Raw genomic sequence first — 21,403 nt, forward strand, 5'->3', positions numbered from 1 at the left:
TACATCAGGTTTTTGGTCACACATACATAGGTTCCAGCATAAGCAAGGCAGACACATGTTCCATAAGCAATCACTATATCCAGTCACATATTATTGCAAGTTTAGATGAGGTATCTACCATACTATAAGCAATCAATATCTCAAGGCAAATATGATTGCAAGTTTGGGTTAAGTATCAACCATACCCTAAACCATCATTTTTTTCTGTCACATATGATTTAAAAGCAAAGAAATGCTTTAAACTTTAAAAACTTGCAAACAGTATTGGTATGTACTGTCAAATGTCATGCTTCCCGAATGGACTTGATGGTTATGTTCATTAAAATTTTTTACAATTTCCCAGTTTGTAATATATATACAACTTCTTTTCTGAGTATGTATAAGCAGGTAATTGTAGTATATTGTTTCCAGAAAGACTATACCTATATATATATATATATATATATATATATATATATATATATATATATATATATATATATATATATATATATATATATATATATATATATATATATATATATATATATATATATATATATATATATATATATATATATATATATATATATATATATATATATATATATATATATATAAATATATATATATATATATATATATATATATATATAAATATATATATATATACTCTCACTCGACCTGGATTACGTGGACATTCGTTAGTATCCCACCGCGCTATGTGGACACCAACCGATTATGTGGACATTCGATGTCCACGTAACGCAGTTGCTCTAAACAGGCTCTACCCCCCACAAAACATACGCTCCTAGTGAAATTACGAACTTTTATTTTTGTCCACATAATCGGTTGAAAGTGATTTTAATCATTCCAAAATTCGCATAGCGCCCTCAAATTTCCGGTCCACATAATCTTGTACAGCAGCTTAACATCTAAATGAGCGTGAGCAAGCACCGTCGCTACAGTATCTGAATGAGAAAGCCGACGCCTTCAAGTTTGCTAATGATCTTACTCGTCACTTTTACGTAATACAGTCTACGGCCGAAGTTTACTCAACTTTATTCAAGGTTAGTACAGTTGTTTGAATGGTATAACTCTAACGATAGGGTGTCGGATAACACTATCGTGAAGTTCATGCTGGATATTATTATAGGTACGGTCCTAAAAGAGTACCGGAATTAATTCTGCAGTTGGCATAGAGACCTACGAAAGAAGCGAGAAGTTTTCATAACGTAGAGCCTATGAATTACACTGTAGTTACATCGGCTAGTATTGATAATATTAACGTTAACGTTAGGCTGTACTACGGCTAACTTAATTACTCTGTTCGAGTGTTGGCTTACACTAGTTGTAAATTACGGTACGCTGACCTTAAAAAAAGGTTAGGCCTACATGCATGCATACTGGCGAGAAAAAATGTATTGTCAGTTTGGTTGTTTTCGTAGCTTATAGTGGTAGTTATCTTTCGAAAGGAAACACTGCAGCCTTTCATGTGAATGCGTTTTGTTTACTTTAGTTTGAGGAATGACAGTCCTAATAAATGTAGACTATAGACTGTGTCATGTAAACAATGTGCTAATAAATGCACTGTTTGCCCCAAGGACTTAATGTTGTTGTGCCTACATGCACAAACAAGCCTTAACCAAAAAAAGGTTTACTAATTGGGTAAATGTTGAACATTCACTGAGATTATGTTACTATCTTTTTAAGTGGGCCTATCCTTACTCCCGGCCCTAGGTTACCCTTAGTCATTATTCATGGACAGCTTCTCAGAGTGGCAAATAGACGCCCGAAAGCTGTCATAGTTTTCATGATGGTCTTGGTGCGGTGCAAAATCATGCATAGGCTACTCCATATTAGTTTGGCCACTAGCTGTACCCTATCAGATTTAGGCCCAAACCAACAACTGTTCATCTATAGATAATAAAACAGATAAGGTAGGCTACTCTTGTACAGTTTTGATTTTCTAGCCATCCCAGATGACTGTATAAATCCTACACTGTTAATATCTCCTTTTCCAGTCTCTAGGGACAATAGTTTTGTGAGTGAATCAATTGAACTTAATTTCAAGCCATGTTCGTAGCACTCTTGACTTGTACTCCTAACATTGTACTCTTGTACAGTTTCAGATTGTGTGGACAATGCTTAATGCTTACTGTGCACTCTATTTTCTACTTTTAGAAATTAATCCAGTTACATTCAGTTATTGCCAGGAACTGCAGAACATGATCTAGGTTAAAGCACAATTAATCTTAGGATTTTGTCTCAAATATACCCACTGCAACTGTTGCTAAAGTACACACATGTTTGAATTGCGTAGAATATAGAACCTGTACATTTTCCTAAATATTATAGATTTTCAAGTGCTGTCAAATCTGGCATAGTAACTCCACATTTCTTACTGTGTATACCTTCTTCATTTTACACATGTTTGGATATTGTGGACAATATAACCTATTCATTCTATATTGCAGATGAATATCAATTATTAAATATCATATTATAATAAAAAGGGGTGATTCTATTTTCCATTAACCAGCTGTATCAAGGCAATGTAGTTAATGACTTTATATATGCTTTTTCAACAGGCAATGGAAAGGGCTCTTGAAGTGTTCCAACCATTTCTTTTCCTGAAGATGGACGTTAATATCACTGGTAGGTTAAATGAGGGCAATGAATTGAAGTTAATTGTGTAATAAACAGATTAGAAGATCAATGACTGCTTCAGATACGATTGTCATTGTGTGAGTTACCCGATCTGAATCAGCCTTAACCTTCAACACTAATATCTCCTTTTCCAGTCTCTGGGACAATTGTTTTGTAAGTGAATCAATTGAACTTAGGTTCAAGCACAATCAGGCCATGTTTGTAGTCACTTGTACTGTACTCTTAACATTGTACTCTTGTACAGTTTCAGATTGTGTGGACAATGCTTAATGTGTACTTTACCTTGTAACTAGTCTAATCATAATAGGCATGAACGAAAAAATTTAAATACTGTGACTCCTCTTTCAGTCTTTGCAGACAATATTTGTCCAAATGAATCAATTGAACTTAAGTTCAAGCACAAGCAAACCATGTTAGTATTTACTTGAGCTCCTAACATTGTACTCTTATACAATTTCAGATTGTGTGGACAATGCTTACAATAGTCTTGTAAGTGAATCAATTGAACTTAGGTTCAAGCACAATCAAGCCATGTATGTAGTCACTTGTACTCCTAACATTGTACTCTTATACAGTTTCAGATTGTGTGGACAATGCTTACTGTGCACTTCACTCTATTTTGTACTTTTAGAAATTAATCCAGTTGTTACATTCAGTTATTGCCAGGAACTGCAGAACATGATATAGGTTAAAGCACAATTAATCTTAGGTTTTTGTCCAAACAATACCCACTGCAACTTTTGCTAAAGTGCACACTTGTTTGGATTGTGTAGAATATAGAACCTGTACATTCTCCTAAATATTATAGATTTTCTAGTGCAGTCAAATCTGGCATAGTAACTCCACATTTCTTACTGTACCTTCTTCATTTTACACATGTTTGGATATTGTGGACAATATAACCTATTCATTCTATATCGCAGATTAATATCAATTATTAAATATCATATTATAATGAAAAAGGTGATTCTATTTTCCATTAACCAGCTGTATCAAGGCAATGTAGTTAATGACTTTATATATTCTTTTTCAACAGGCAATGGAAAGGGCTCTTGAAGTGCTCCAACCATTCCTTTTCCTTGAGATGGACGGTAATATCACTGGGAGGTTAACTGAGGGCAATGACTTTAAGTTAATTGTGTATTAAACAGATTAGAAGATTAGTGACTGCTTTGGTTCAATTGTCGTTGTGTAAGTTACCCGATCTGAATCAGTCTTAACCTTAAACATTAATATCTCATTTTCCAGTCTCTGGGGAAAATAGTTTTGTAAGTGAATCAATTGAACTTAGATTCAAGCACAATCAAGACATGTTTGTAGTCACTTGTACTCCTAACATTGTACTCTTGTACAGTTTCAGATTGTGTGGATAATGCTTAATGTGTACTTTACCTTGTAACTAGTCTAATCATAATAGGCATGAACAAAAAAAAAAATACTGTGACTCCTCTTTCAGTCTTTGCAGTCAATATTTGTCCAAATGAATCAATTGAACTTAAGTTCAAGCACAATCAAACCACGTTAGTATTTACTTGAGCTCCTAACATTGTACTCTTATACAGTTTCAGACTGTGTGGACAATGCTTACCGTGCACTCTATTTTGTACTTTTAGAAATTAATCCAGTTCTTACATTCAGTTATTGCCAGAACTGCAGAATATGATACTGTATAGGTTAAAGCGTAAATAATCTTAGAGTTTTTTCTGAACAATACCCACTGCAATTGTTGCTAAAGTGCGCACTTGTTTGGATTGTGTTGAATATAGAACCTGTACATTTTCCTAAATATGATAGATTTCTAGTGCAGTCAAATCTGGCATAGTAATTCCACATTTCTTAATGTACCTTCTTCATTGTACACAGGTTTGGATATTGTGTACAATATAACCTATTCATTCTATATTGCAGATTAATATTAATTATTAAATATTATAATGTAATAAAGCATGTGATTCTATTTTCCATTAACCAGCTGTATCAAGGCAATGTAGTTAATGATTTTATATATGCTTTTTCAACAGGCAATGGAAAGGGCTCTTGAAGTGTTCCAACCATTTCTTTTCCTGAAGATGGACGTTAATATCACTGGTAGGTTAACTGAGGGCAATGAATTGAAGTTAATTGTGTAATAAGCAGATTAGAAGATCAATGACTGCTCAGTTACGATTGTCATTGTGTGAGTTACCCGATCTGAATCAGCCTTAACCTTCAACACTAATATCTCCTTTTCCAGTCTCTGGGACAATTGTTTTGTAAGTGAATCAATTGAACTTAGGTTCAAGCACAATCAGGCCATGTTTGTAGTCACTTGTACTCCTAACATTGTACTCTTGTACAGTTTCAGATTGTGTGGACAATGCTTAATGTGTACTTTACCTTGTAACTAGTCTAATCTTAATAGGCATGAACGAAAAAACTTAAACACTGTGACTCCTCTTTCAGTCTTTGCAGACAATATTTGTCCATATGAATCAATTGAACTTAAGTTCAAGCACAATCAAACCATGTTAGTATTTACTTGAGCTCCTAACATTGTACTCTTATACAGTTTCAGATTGTGTGGACAATGCTTACTGTGCACTTCACTCTATTTTGTACTTTTAGGAATTAATCCAGTTGTTACATTCAGTTATTGCCAGGAACTGCAGAACATGATATAGGTTAAAGCACAATTAATCTTAGGTTTTTGTCCAAACAATACCCACTGCAACTTTTGCTAAAGTGCACACTTGTTTGGATTGTGTAGAATATAGAACCTGTACATTCTCCTAAATATTATAGATTTTCTAGTGCAGTCAAATCTGGCATAGTAACTCCACATTTCTTACTGTACCTTCTTCATTTTACACAAGTTTGAATATTGTGGACAATATAACCTATTCATTCTATATTGCAGATTAATATCAATTATTAAATATCATATTAAAATAATAAAAGGTGATTCTATTTTCCATTAACCAGCTGTATCAAGGCAAAGTAGTTAATGACTTTATATGCTTTTTCAACAGGCAATGGAAAGGGCTCTTGAAGTGTTCCAACCATTTCTTTTCCTGAAGATTGACGTTAATATCACTGGTAGGTTAACTGAGGGCAATGACATGCAGTTAATGTGTAATAAACAGATTAGAAGATTAAAGACTGCTTCAGTTACGATTGTCGTTGTGTAAGTTACCCGATCTGAATCAGCCTTAACCTTCAACATAAATATCTTCTTTTCCAGTCTCTGAAGAATGTTTTGTAATTGAAACAATTGAAATTACGTTCAAGCACACTCAAGCCTGTTTGTAGTCACTTGTACTCCTAACATTGTACTCTTGTACAGTTTCAGATTGTGTGGACAATGATTAATGTGTACTTTACCTTGTAACTGGTCTAATCAAAATAGGCATGAATGAAACAATTTAAACACTGTGACTCCTCCTTCAGTCTTTGCAGACAATATTTGTCCAAATGAATCAATTGAAGTAAAGTTCAAGCACAATCAAACCATGTTAGTATTAACTTGAGCTCCTAACATTGTACTCTTGTACAATTTCAGATTGTGTGGACAATGCTTACTGTGCACTCTATTTTGTTCTTTTAGAAATTAATCCAGTTCTTACATTCAATTAATGCCAGGAACTGCAGAACATGATAAAGTCTAAAGCACAATTAATCTTAGGTTTTTGTCTCAAAAATACCCACTGCAACTGTTGCTAAAGTACACACATGTTTGGATTGTGTAGAATATAGAACCTGTACATTTTCCTAAATATTATAGATTTTTAGTGCACCCAAATCTGGCATAGTAACTCCACATTTCTTCATGTTCCTTCTTCATTGTACACATGTTTGGATCTTGTGGACAATATAACCATTTCATTCTATAATGTAGATTAATATCAATTATTAAATATCATATTATAACAAAAAAGGTGATTCTATTTTCCATTAATCAGCTGCATCAAAGCAATGTAGTTAATGACTTTATATACTTTTCAACAGGCAATGGAAAGGGCTCCTGAAGTGTTCCAACCGTTCCTTTTCCTTGAGATGGACGTTAATATCACTGGTAGGTTAACTGAGGGCAATGACTTTAAGTTAATTGTGTATTAAACATATTAGAAGATTAATGACTGCTTTAGTTCAATTGTCGTTGTGTAAGTTACCTGATCTGAATCAGTCTTAACCTTAAACATTAATATCTCATTTTCCAGTCTCTTGGGAAAATAGTTTTGTAAGTGAATCAATTGAACTTAGATTCAAGCACAATCAAGCCATGTTTGAAGTCACTTGTACTCCTAACATTATACTCTTGTACAGTTTCAGATTGTGTGGACAATGCTTAATGTGAACTTTACCTTGTAACTGGCCTAAAAACAAAATAGGCATGAACGAAACAATTTAAAAACTGTGACTCCTCTTTCAGTCTTTGCAGACAATATTTGTCCAAATAAATCAATTGAAGTAAAGTTCAAGCACAATCAAGCCATGTTAGTATTAACTTGCGCTCCTAACATTGTACTCTTATACAATTTCAGATTGTGTGGACAATGCTTACTGTGCACGCTATGTTGTACTTGTAGAAATTAATCCAGTTCTTTCATTCAGCTATTGCCAGGAACTGCAGATCATGATATAGGTTAAAGCACAATTAATCTTAGGGTTTTATCTCAACAATACCCACTGCAACTGTTGCTAAAGTGCACCCATGTTTGGATTGTGTAGAATATAGAACCTGTACATTTTCCTAAATATTATAGTTTTACTACTGTAGTGCAGTCAAATATGGCAAAGTAACTCCACTTTTCTTACTGTACCTTCTTCATTGTACACAGGTTTTGGGAATTGTGGACAATATAACCTATTCATTCTATATTGCAGATGAATATCAATTATTAAATATTATAATATAATAAAGCATGTGATTCTATTTTCCATTCACCAGCTGTATCAAGGCAATGTAGTTAATGACTTTATATACTTTTCAACAGGCAATGGAAAGGGCTCTTGAAGTGTTCCAACCATTCCTTTTCCTAAAGATGGACATTAATATCACTGGTAGGTTAACTGAGGGCAATGACTTGAAGTTAATTGTGCAATAAACAGATTAGAAGATTGATGACTGCTTCAGTTACGATTGATGTTGTGTAAGTTACCCGATCTGCAAACAGCCTTAAACTTCAACATTAATATCTCCTTTTCCAGTCTCTGGGCACAATCGTTTTGTAAGTGAATCAATTGAACTTAGGTTCAAGCACACTCAAGCCTGTTTGTAATCACTTGTACTCCTAACATTGTACTCTTGTACAGTTTCAGATTGTGTGGACAATGCTTAATGTGTGCTTTACCTTGTAACTGGTCTAATCAAAATAAGCATGAACGAAACGATTTAAACACTGTGACTCCTCCTTCAGTCTTTGCAGACAATATTTGTCCAAATGAATGAATTGAAGTAAAGTTCAAGCACAATCAATATAACCTATTCATTCTATATTGCAGATTAATATCAATTATTAAATATTATAATATATTAAAGCAAGTGATTATATTTTCCATTAACCAACCAGCTGTAGCAATGCAATGTAGTTAATGACTTTGTATATGCTTTTTTAACAGGCAATGGAAAGGGCTCTTGAAGTGTTCCAACCATTCCTTTTCCTGAAGATGGATGTTAATATCACTGGTAGGTTAACTGAGGGCAATGACTTGAAGTTAATTGTGTAGTAAACAGATTAGATTAATGACTGCTTCAGTTACGATTGTCGTTGTGTAAGTTACCCGATCTGAAACAGCCTTAACCTTAAACATTGATATCTCCTTTTCCAGTCTCTGAAGATAGTTTTGTAATCGAATCAATTGAACTTAGGTTCAAGCACACTCAAGCCTGTTTGTAGTCACTTGTACTCACTAACATTGCACTCTTGTACAGTTTCAGATTGTGTGGACAATGCTTAATGTGTATTTTACCTAGTTACTGGCCTAATCAAAATAGGCATGAATGAAACAATTTAAATACTGTGACTCCCTTTCAGTCTTTACAGACAATATTCGTCATAATAAATCAATTGAGCTTAAGTTCAAGCACAATCAAGCCATGTTAGTATTAACTTGCGCTCCTAACATTGTACTCTTATACAATTTCAGATTGTGTGGACAATGCTTACTGTGCGCGCTATGTTGTACTTGTAGAAATTAATCCAGTTCTTTCATTGAGCTATTGTCAGGAACTGCAGATCATGATATAGGTTAAAGCACAATTAATCTTAGGTTTTTGTCTCAACAATACCCACTGCAACTGTTGCTAAAGTACACACATGTTTGGACTGTGTAGAATATAGAACCTGTACATTTTCCTAAACATTATAGATTTTCTAATGCAGTCAAATCTGGCAAAGTAACTCCACATTTCTTACTGTACCTTCTTCATTGTACACAGGTTTTGGGAATTGTGGACAATATAACCTATTCATATTATATTGCAGATGAATATCAATTATTAAATATTATAATATAATAAAGCATGTGATTCTATTTTCCATTCACCAGCTGTATCAAGGCAATGCAGTTAATGGCTTTGTATGCTTTTTAAACAGGCAATGGAAAGGGCTCTTGAAGTGTTCCAACCATTCCTTTTCCTAAAGATGGATGTTAATATCACTGGTAGGTTAACTGAGGGCAATGAGTTGAAGTTGATTGTGTAATAAACAGATTAGAAGATTAATGACTGCTTCAGTTACGATTGACGTTGTATAAGTTACCCGATCTGAAAACAGCCTTAACCTTAAACATTCATATCTTCTTTTCCAGTCTCTGAAGAATGTTTTGTAATTGAAACAATTGAACTTAGGTTCAAGCATACTCAAGCCATGTTTGTAGTCACTTGTACTCCTAACATTGTACTCTTGTACAGTTTCAGATTGTGTGGACAATGCTTAATGTGTATTTTACCTAATTACTGGCCTAATCAAAATAGGCATGAATGAAACAATTTAAATACTGTGACTCCTCTTTCAGTCTTTGCAGACAATATTCGTCCAAATCAATCAATTGAAGTAGAGTTCAAGCACAATCAAGCCATGTTAGTATTAACTTGCGCTCCTAACATTGTACTCTTATACAATTTCAGATTGTGTGGACAATGCTTACTGTGCACTCTATTTTGTACTGTTATAAATTAATCCAGTTCTTACATTCAGCTAATGCCAGGAACTGCAGATCATGGTATAGGTTAAAGCACAATTAATCTTAGGTTTTTGTCTCAACAATACCCACTGCAACTGTTGCTAAAGTGCACACTTGTTTGGATTGTGTAGAATATAGAACCTGTACATTTTCCTAAGTATTATAGATTTTCTAGTGCAGTCAAATCTGGCATAGTAACTCCACATTTCTTACTGTACCTTCTTCATTGTACACAGGTTGTGATATTGTGGACAATATAACCTATTCATTCTATATTGCAGATGAATATCAATTATTAAATATTAGAATACAATAAAGAATGTGATTCTATTTTCCATTAACCAACTGTATCAAAGCAATGTAGTTAATGACTTTATATACTTTTCAACAGGCAATAGAAAGGGCTGTTGAAGTGTTCCAACCATTTCTTTTCCTAAACATGGACATTTGCCTAATGTGTATTTTACCTTGTAACTGGCCTAATCAAAATAGGCATGAACAATAAATAGAAATACTGTGACTCCTCTTTCAGTCTTTGCAGACAATATTTGTCCAAATGAACCAATTGAAGTAGAGTTCAAGCACAATCAAACCATGTTAGTATTTACTTGAGCTCCTAACATTGTTCTCTTGTACAGTTTCAGATTGGGTGGACAATGCTAACTGTGCACTCTATTTTGTACTTTTAGAAATTAATCCAGTTGTTACATTCAGCTATTGCCAATAACTGCAGATCATGATATAGCTTAAGCACAATTAATCTAAGAGTTTTGTCTCAACAATACCCACTGCAACTGTTGCTAAAGTGCACCCATGTTTGGATTGTGTAGAATATAGAACCTGTACATTTTCATAAATATTACAGATTTTCTAGTGCAGTCAAATTTGGCATAGTAAGTCCACGTTTCTTACTGTACCTTCTGCATTGTACACAGGTTTGGATATTGTGGACAATATAACCTATTCATGCTATATTGCAGATTAATATCAATTATTAAATATTATAATATATTAAAGCAAGTGATTCTATTTTCCATTAACCAGCTGTATCAAGGCAATGTAGTTAATGACTTTATATATGCTTTTTCAACAGGCAATGGAAAGGGCTCTTGAAGTGTTCCAACCATTCCTTTTCCTGAAGATGGATGTTAATATCACTGGTAGGTTAACTGAGGGCAATGACTTGAAGTTAATTGTGTAATAAACAGATTAGATTAATGACTGCTTCAGTTACGATTGTCGTTGTGTAAGTTACCCGATCTGAAACAGCCTTAACCTTAAACATTGATATCTCCTTTTCCAGTCTCTGGGGACAATCGTTTTGTAATCGAATCAATTGAACTTAGGTTCAAGCACACTCAAGCCTGTTTGTAGTCACTTGTACTCACTAACATTGTACTCTTGTACAGTTTCAGATTGTGTGGACAATGCTTAATGTGTATTTTACCTAATTACTGGCCTAATCAAAATAGGCATGAATGAAACAATTTAAATACTGTGACTCCTCTTTCAGTCTTTGCAGACAATATTCGTCCAAATCAATCAATTGAAGTAGAGTTCAAGCACAATCAAGCCATGTTAGTATTAACTTGCGCTCCTAACATTGTACTCTTATACAATTTCAGATTGTGTGGACAATGCTTACTGTGCACTCTATTTTGTACTGTTATAAATTAATCCAGTTCTTACATTCAGCTAATGCCAGGAACTGCAGATCATGGTATAGGTTAAAGCACAATTAATCTTAGGTTTTTGTCTCAACAATACCCACTGCAACTGTTGCTAAAGTGCTCACTTGTTTGGATTGTGTAGAATATAGAACCTGTACATTTTCCTAAGTATTATAGATTTTCTAGTGCAGTCAAATCTGGCATAGTAACTCCACATTTCTTACTGTACCTTCTTCATTGTACACAGGTTGTGATATTGTGGACAATATAACCTATTCATTCTATATTGCAGATGAATATCAATTATTAAATATTAGAATACAATAAAGAATGTGATTCTGTTTTCCATTAACCAACTGTATCAAAGCAATGTAGTTAATGACTTTATATACTTTTCAACAGGCAATAGAAAGGGCTGTTGAAGTGTTCCAACCATTTCTTTTCCTAAACATGGACATTTGCCTAATGTGTATTTTACCTTGTAACTGGCCTAATCAAAATAGGCATGAACAATAAATAGAAATACTGTGACTCCTCTTTCAGTCTTTGCAGACAATATTTGTCCAAATGAACCAATTGAAGTAGAGTTCAAGCACAATCAAACCATGTTAGTATTTACTTGAGCTCCTAACATTGTTCTCTTGTACAGTTTCAGATTGGGTGGACAATGCTAACTGTGCACTCTGTTTTGTACTTTTAGAAATTAATCCAGTTGTTACATTCAGCTATTGCCAATAACTGCAGATCATGATATAGCTTAAGCACAATTAATCTAAGAGTTTTGTCTCAACAATACCCACTGCAACTGTTGCTAAAGTGCACCCATGTTTGGATTGTGTAGAATATAGAACCTGTACATTTTCATAAATATTACAGATTTTCTAGTGCAGTCAAATTTGGCATAGTAAGTCCACGTTTCTTACTGTACCTTCTGCATTGTACACAGGTTTGGATATTGTGGACAATATAACCTATTCATGCTATATTGCAGATTAATATCAATTATTAAATATTATAATATATTAAAGCAAGTGATTCTATTTTCCATTAACCAGCTGTATCAAGGCAATGTAGTTAATGACTTTATATATGCTTTTTCAACAGGCAATGGAAAGGGCTCTTGAAGTGTTCCAACCATTCCTTTTCCTGAAGATGGATGTTAATATCACTGGTAGGTTAACTGAGGGCAATGACTTGAAGTTAATTGTGTAATAAACAGATTAGATTAATGACTGCTTCAGTTACGATTGTCGTTGTGTAAGTTACCCGATCTGAAACAGCCTTAACCTTAAATATTGATATCTCCTTTTCCAGTCTCTGGGGACAATCGTTTTGTAATCGAATCAATTGAACTTAGGTTCAAGCACACTCAAGCCTGTTTGTAGTCACTTGTACTCACTAACATTGTACTCTTGTGCAGTTTCAGATTGTGTGGACAATGCTTAATGTGTATTTTACCTAATTACTGGCCTAATCAAAATAGGCATGACTGAAACAATTTAAATACTGTGACTCCTCTTTCAGTCTTTGCAGACAATATTCGTCCAAATCAATCAATTGAAGTAGAGTTCAAGCACAATCAAGCCATGTTAGTATTAACTTGCGCTCCTAACATTGTACTCTTATACAATTTCAGATTGTGTGGACAATGCTTACTGTGCACTCTATTTTGTACTGTTATAAATTAATCCAGTTCTTACATTCAGCTAATGCCAGGAACTGCAGATCATGGTATAGGTTAAAGCACAATTAATCTTAGGTTTTTGTCTCAACAATACCCACTGCAACTGTTGCTAAAGTGCTCACTTGTTTGGATTGTGTAGAATATAGAACCTGTACATTTTCCTAAGTATTATAGATTTTCTAGTGCAGTCAAATCTGGCATAGTAACTCCACATTTCTTACTGTACCTTCTTCATTGTACACAGGTTGTGATATTGTGGACAATATAACCTATTCATTCTATATTGCAGATGAATATCAATTATTAAATATTAGAATACAATAAAGAATGTGATTCTGTTTTCCATTAACCAACTGTATCAAAGCAATGTAGTTAATGACTTTATATACTTTTCAACAGGCAATGGAAAGGGCTGTTGAAGTGTTCCAACCATTTCTTTTCCTAAACATGGACATTTGCCTAATGTGTATTTTACCTTGTAACTGGCCTAATCAAAATAGGCATGAACAATAAATAGAAATACTGTGACTCCTCTTTCAGTCTTTGCAGACAATATTTGTCCAAATGAACCAATTGAAGTAGAGTTCAAGCACAATCAAACCATGTTAGTATTTACTTGAGCTCCTAACTTTGTTCTCTTGTACAGTTTCAGATTGGGTGGACAATGCTAACTGTGCACTCTATTTTGTACTTTTAGAAATTAATCCAGTTGTTACATTCAGCTATTGCCAATAACTGCAGATCATGATATAGCTTAAGCACAATTAATCTAAGAGTTTTGTCTCAACAATACCCACTGCAACTGTTGCTAAAGTGCACCCATGTTTGGATTGTGTAGAATATAGAACCTGTACATTTTCATAAATATTACAGATTTTCTAGTGCAGTCAAATTTGGCATAGTAAGTCCACGTTTCTTACTGTACCTTCTGCATTGTACACAGGTTTGGATATTGTGGACAATATAACCTATTCATGCTATATTGCAGATTAATATCAATTATTAAATATTATAATATATTAAAGCAAGTGATTCTATTTTCCATTAACCAGCTGTATCAAGGCAATGTAGTTAATGACTTTATATATGCTTTTTCAACAGGCAATGGAAAGGGCTCTTGAAGTGTTCCAACCATTCCTTTTCCTGAAGATGGATGTTAATATCACTGGTAGGTTAACTGAGGGCAATGACTTGAAGTTAATTGTGTTATAAACAGATTAGATTAATGACTGCTTCAGTTACGATTGTCGTTGTGTAAGTTACCCGATCTGAAACAGCCTTAACCGTAAACATTGATATCTCCTTTTCCAGTCTCTGAAGATAGTTTTGTAATCTAATCAATTGAACTTAGGTTCAAGCACACTCAAGCCTGTTTGTAGTCACTTGTACTCACTAACAGTGTACTCTTGTACAGTTTCAGATTGTGTGGACAATGCTTAATGTGTATTTTACCTAATTACTGGACTAATCAAAATAGGCATGAATGAAACAATTTAAATACTGTGACTCCTCTTTCAGTCTTTGCAGACAATATTCGTCCAAATAAATCAATTGAACTTAAGTTCAAGCACAATCAAGCCATGTTAGTATTAACTTGCGCTCCTAACATTGTACTCTTATACAATTTCAGATTGTGTGGACAATGCTTACTGTGCACGCTATGTTGTACTTGTAGAAATTAATCCAGTTCTTTCATTCAGCTATTGCCAGGAACTGCAGATCATGAGATAGGTTAAAGCACAATTAATCTTAGGGTTTTATCTCAACAATAGCCACTGCAACTGTTGCTAAAGTGCGTGTTAGGATTGTGTAGAATATGGAACCTGTATATTTTCCTAAATATTATAGATTTTCTAGTGCAGTCAAATCTGGCATAGTAACTCCAAATTTCTTACTGTACCTTCTTCATTGTACACAGGTTTGGATATTGTGGACAATATTACCTATTCATTCTATATTGCAGAATGAATATCAATGATTTAATATTATAATATAATAAAGCATGTGATTCTGTTTTCCATTAACCAGCTGTATAAAGGCAATGTAGTTAATGATTTTATATATGCTTTTTCAACAGGCAATGGAAAGGGCTGTTGAAGTGTTCCAACCATTCCTTTGCCTAAAGATGGACGTGAATATTACTGGTAGGTTCACAGACGGCAGTGACTTGAAGTTAATTGTGCAATAAACAGATTAGAAGATTAATGATTGCTTCAGTTACGATTGTCATTGTCTAAGTTACCCGATCTGAAACAGCCTTAACCTTCAACATTAATATCTCATTTTCCAGTCTCTGGGGCTAATAGTCTTGTAAGTGAATCAATTGAACTTAGGTTCAAGCACAATCAAGCCATGTATGTAGTCACTTGTACTCCTAACATTGTACTCTTGTACAGTTTCAGATTGTGTGGACAATGCTTAATGTGTATTTTACCTTGTAACTGGCCTAAACAAAATAGGCATGAACATAAAATATAAATACTGTGACTCCTCTTTCAGTCTTTGCAGACAATATTTGTCCAAATGAATCAATTGAACTTAAGTTCAAGCACAATCAAGCCATGTATGTAGTCACTTGTACTCCTAACATTGTACTCTTATACAGTTTCAGATTGTGTGGACAATGCTAACTGTGCACTCTATTTTGCACTTTTAGAAAGTAATCCAGTTCTTACATTCAGCTATTGCCAGGACCTGCAGATCATGATATAGGTTAAGCACAATTAATCTTAGGTTTTTGTCTCAACAATACCCACTGCAACTGTTGCTAAAGTGCACACTTGTTTGGATTGTGTAGAATATAGAACCTGTACATTTTCCTAAATATGATAGATTTTCTAGTGCAGTCAGATATGGCAACTCCACATTTTTTCCTGGACCTCTGCATTGTACACAGGTTTGGATATTGTGGACAATATAACCTATTCATTCTATATTGCAGATGAATATCAGTTATTAAATATTATAATATAATAAAGCATGTGATTTTATTTTCCATTAACCAGCTGTGTCAAGGCAATGTAGTTAATGACTTTATATATGCTTTTTCAACAGGCAATGGAAAGGGCTCTTGAAGTTTTCCAACCATTCCTTTTCCTAAAGATGGACGTTAATATCACTGGTAGGTTAACAGAGGGCAATGACTCGAAGTTAATTGTGTAATAAACAGATTAGAAGATTAAAGACTGCTTCAGTTATGATTTTCATTGTGTAAGTTACCCGATCTGAATCAGCCTTAACCTTCAACATTAATATCTCATTTTCCAGTCTCTGGGGCCAATAGTTCTTTAAGTGAATCAATTGAACTTAGGTTCAATCACAATCAAGCCATGTATGTAGTCACTTGTACTCTTGTACAGTTTCAGATTGTGTGGACAATGCTTAATGTGTATTTTACCTTGTAACTGGCCTAAACAAAATAGGCATGAACATAAAAATATAAATACTGTGACTCCTCTTTCAGTCTTTGCAGACAATATTTGTCCAAATGAATCAATTGAACTTAGGTTCAAGCACAATCAAGCCATGTATGCAGTCACTTGTACTCCTAACATTGTACTCTTGTACAGTTTCAGATTGTGTGGACAATGCTTAATGTGTATTTTACCTTGTAACTGGCCTAAACAAAATAGGCATGAACATAAAAATATAAATACTGTGACTCCTCTTTCAGTCTTTGCAGACAATATTTGTCCAAATGAATCAATTGAACTTAGGTTCAAGCACAATCAAGCCATGTATGTAGTCACTTGTACTCCTAACATTGTGCTCTTGTACAGTTTCAGATTGTGTGGACAATGCTTAATGTGTATTTTACCTTGTAACTGGCCTAAACAAAATAGGCATGAACATAAAAATATAAATACTGTGACTCCTCTTTCAGTCTTTGCAGACAATATTTGTCCAAATGAATCAATTGAACTTAGGTTCAAGCACAATCAAGCCATGTATGTAGTCACTTGTACTCCTAACATTGTACTCTTGTACAGTTTCAGATTGTGTGGACAATGCTTAATGTGTATTTTACCTTGTAACTGGTCTAATCAAAATAGGCATGATCGAAAAAAATTAAATACTGTGACTCCTCTTTCAGTCTTTGCAGACAATATTTGTCCAAATGAATCAATTGAAGTTCAAGCACAATCAATCCATGTTAGTATTTACTTGAGCTCCTAATATTGTACTCTTATACAATTTCAGATTGTGTGGACAATGCTTACAATAGTCTTGTAAGTGAATCAATTGAACTTAGGTTCAAGCACAATCAAGCCATGTATGTAGTCACTTGTACTCCTAACATTGTACTCTTGTACAGTTTCAGATTGTGTGGATAATGCTTAATGTGTACTTTACCTTGTAACTGGTCTAATCAAAATAGGCATGAACAAAAAAAATTAAACACTGTGACTCCACCTTCAGTCTTTGCAGACAATGTTTGTCCAAATGAATAATTGACCTTATGTTCAAGCACAATCAATCCATGTTAGTATTAACTTGAGCTCCTAATATTGTACTCTTATACAGTTTCAGATTGTGTGGACAATGCTTACTGTGCACTCTATTTTGTACTTTTAGAAATGAATCCAGTTCTTACATTCAGTTATTACCAGGAACTACAGAACATGATATAGGTTAAAGCACAATTAATCTTAGGTTTTTGTCTCAAAAATACCCACTGCAACTGTTGCTAAAGTACACACATGTTTGGATTGTGTAGAATATAGAACCTGTACATTTTCCTAAATATGATCGATTTTCTAGTGCAGTCAGATATGGCGTAGTAACTCTACATTTCTTAATGTACCTTCTTCATTGTGCACAGGTTTGGATATTGTGGACAATATAACCTATTCATTCTGTATTGCACATTAATATCAATCAATTATTAAATATTATAATATAATAAAGGTGATTCTATATTTTGGGGACTGAGGGTTTGAACTTAAGTCACACAAAGGGACGCCCATGGTGGGGTACTCAAAAGTGACTGGTAGTACATGACTGAGGTAGCGGTCAAAAGATGTCTATGTGTGTGTCAGTGTTAGTTTAATCTAGGCTATAATCCAGTGTTCAATATCCATATCTTAACAAGTGTATCAATGGTCCATAAGCTCATACTAGGCAAATTGATATATGTCTAACTCATTTTAGAAGAGATGGCTTTTGGAAGACCAGGATAGGTACAAGAGCTGTAGAAGAATATAAAAATGCATTGCTAGCATTATTTTGAGGTTGCAAGTTCAAAAAGAGAAAGGCTGGTGTAAAGGTACTGAAAAGCACCCACGACTTTACCTCATACCAATATGGGCTAACCAGAATGAAAACATTTCATGTTGATTTGATTAACATGGAACACTCCGAGTATATAATGATCATGAAGCAAGATCAATAATTGCCATGTGAAGTTATTGGTCATACAAACTTGTAACCTAAACAATGCAAGCCCCACATCATGAATTCACAACTTTTCATTGTTACACACATCACTGTGTGTAGGCTACCTACCAATCACAAACTCACATTTGATGAAACTGTGATTTATGATTGTCTAGGTATTACAATTTTGACTATTTTCACATTTGACCCTGTGACCTCATTAATATTCATTATATGAGCACAAAAATCAATATGGGTTATCAACTAATTATGTCTAAGCTCAAATATGTGTTTAATATTGAAAACTAGTCTTTGAATTAAAAATTTCCAAATTTGACTTCATATTTTAAACAAAAACCAAGCACACCTTACATTATTCTTGGTATACGGGAACTGATTTCATGTTGTGGTCCTGGTGTGTGATAATTTGAAGTGGCAACTCAAGTTAATGCCTATGTCTGAGCTTGAATATGTGTTTTGTATTGAAAGCAAGTCTTTGAATTAAAATTTTGCAACTTGGAAATCATATTTCAGACAAAAAACTAGCACACCTAAAATTATTCTTAGTGAACAGTACAGTGTGTTGGGTACTATTTTATGTTGTAGTCCTGGTATATGATAGTTTGAAGTGACAACTCAAGTTAATGTCTATGTCTGAGCTTGTATATATGTGTTTTGTATTGAAAGCAAGTCTTTGAATTAACATTTTCCAACTTTTACTTTATATTTCACACAAAAAACTAGCAGACCTGACATTATTCTTAGTATATACAGTACAGGTACATACAGTTCATACAGGACATATACAGTACAATATAGTGTGTTGGGTACTGATTTCATGTTGTACAGTACAGTACATATGGTGACATCCCTATGTTCCGACGTCTCTATGTTCCGACGTCTCTTTGTTCCGACGTCTCTTTGTTCCGTCGTCTCTTTGTTCCGACGTCTCTTTGTTCCGACAATTTGTTTGGACTTTATAATTTTTTTTGACCAAAATTTTTACGGACCCAATTTTTTGGGGGAGACTCAATCTTTTTGGATGCTCCAAAAAAAAAAGGGCCCAAAGTTTGTTATGACCCAAAAAGTGCTTGTGACCGAAAATTGCTTGTGACCCGAAATTTAATTGTTTGTACTCAAATTTTTTGGGACCAAAATCAGTTTGGTCAAAAAAAATTTTGGTCCGAAAAAAGTTGGTTCAAAAAAAATATGGTCATAAAAAAATTTGGTCTAAAATAATTTTGGACCAATGAAAATTGAGCCCGAAAAATTGTCGGAACATAGAGAAGTCGGAACATAGAGATGTCGGAACAGAGACATCACAACATAGAGATGTAACCGTACATACAGTATACAGTACACTACATACAGTACAGTATGTGTGTTGGGTACCAATTTCATGTTGTAGTCCTGGGTATGTGATAATTTCAAGTGACAACTCAAGTTAATGTCTATGTCTGAGCTTAAATATAAATGTCTTTTGTATTGAAAGCAAGTCTTTGAATTCAAATTTTCCAATATTTTATTTCATATTTCACACGAAAAAATAGCACACCTTACATAAGGCCTATTCTTAGTATATACAGTACAGTACATACAGTACAGTATATACAGTATATAGTATAGTGTGTTGGGTACTGATTTCATTTTGAAGTCATGGTATGTGATAATTTCGAGTGACAACTCAAGTTAATGTCTTTGTCTGAGCTTAAATATACATGTCTTTTGTATTGAAAGCAAGTCTTTGAATTCAAATTTTCAAATTTTCACTTCATATTTCACACAAAACAACTAGCAGACCTTACATAAGGCCTATTCTTAGTATATACAGTACAGTACAGTACATACAGTACAGTATATAGTATAGTGTGTTGGGTACTGATTTCACTTTGAAGTCATGGTATGTGATAATTTCGAGTGACAACTCAAGTTAATGTCTTTGTCTGAGCTTAAATATACATGTGTTTTGTATTGAAAGCAAGTCTTTGAATTCAAATTTTCCAATTTTCACTTCATATTTCACAGAAAAAAACTAGCTGACCTTACATTAGGCCTATTCTTAGTATATACAGTACAGTACATACAGTACAGTATATACAGTATATAGTATAGTGTGTTGGGTACTGATTTCATTTTGAAGTCATGGTATGTGTTAATTTGAAGTGACAACTCAAGTTAATGTTTATGTCTGAGCTTAAATATACATGTGTTTTGTATTGAAAGCAAGTCTTTGAATTCAAATTTTCCAATATTTTACTTCATATTTCACACGAAAAAATAGCACACCTTACATAAGGCCTATTCTTAGTATATACAGTACAGTACATACAGTACAGTATATACAGTATATAGTATAGTGTGTTGGGTACTGATTTCATTTTGAAGTCATGGTATGTGTTAATTTGAAGTGACAACTCAAGTTAATGTCTATGTCTGGGCTTAAATATACATGTGTTTTGTATTGAAAGCAAGTCTTTGAATTCAAATTTTCAAATTTTCACTTCATATTTCACACAAAACAACTAGCAGACCTTACATAAGGCCTATTCTTAGTATATACAGTACAGTACAGTACATACAGTACAGTATATACAGTATATAGTATAGTGTGTTGGGTACTGATTTCATTTTGAAGTCATGGTATGTGATAATTTCAAGTGACAACTCAAGTTAATGTCTTTGTCTGAGCTTAAATATACATGTGTTTTGTATTGAAAGCAAGTCTTTGAATTCAAGTTTTCAAATTTTCACTTCATATTTCACAGAAAAAAACTAGCTGACCTTACATTAGGCCTATTCTTAGTATATACAGTACAGTACATACAGTACAGTATATACAGTATATAGTATAGTGTGTTGG

The 21,403-nt window shown here is 33.8% G+C and overlaps 1 protein-coding gene across 10 annotated transcripts in view; it reads left to right on the forward strand.

Annotated features, from left to right (window-relative positions):
• Positions 1 to 650: 650 nt before the first annotated feature.
• The window catches only part of LOC139980645 (uncharacterized), a 44,290-nt gene continuing 23,537 nt past the window's right edge, over positions 651 to 21,403 (forward strand). Inside the window, exons 1-11 of one of the 10 annotated variants that reach the window (XR_011797636.1) lie at positions 651 to 1,049; positions 2,571 to 2,637; positions 3,686 to 3,740; positions 4,671 to 4,737; positions 5,658 to 5,724; positions 6,634 to 6,700; positions 7,623 to 7,778; positions 8,248 to 9,291; positions 10,205 to 12,587; positions 13,567 to 14,335; positions 16,222 to 16,288. Coding sequence is in view for 2 of the 10 variants with exons in the window: in XM_071992444.1 (XP_071848545.1) it covers positions 2,574 to 2,637; positions 3,110 to 3,138; positions 7,623 to 7,689 (160 nt within the window). In the remaining 8 variants the exon portion in view is untranslated. Of the gene's footprint in view, positions 1,136 to 2,570; positions 2,638 to 3,106; positions 3,139 to 3,685; positions 3,741 to 4,670; positions 4,738 to 5,657; positions 5,725 to 6,633; positions 6,701 to 7,622; positions 7,779 to 8,247; positions 9,292 to 10,204; positions 12,588 to 13,566; positions 14,336 to 16,221; positions 16,289 to 21,403 lie in introns of those variants that run through there. The other 9 variants (XR_011797637.1, XR_011797635.1, XR_011797638.1 and 6 more) reach the window with 9 other exon arrangements.

Source organism: Apostichopus japonicus, chromosome 2 (genome assembly GCF_037975245.1).
Source record: "Apostichopus japonicus isolate 1M-3 chromosome 2, ASM3797524v1, whole genome shotgun sequence".
NCBI classification, from domain to species: Eukaryota; Metazoa; Echinodermata; class Holothuroidea; order Aspidochirotida; family Stichopodidae; genus Apostichopus; species Apostichopus japonicus.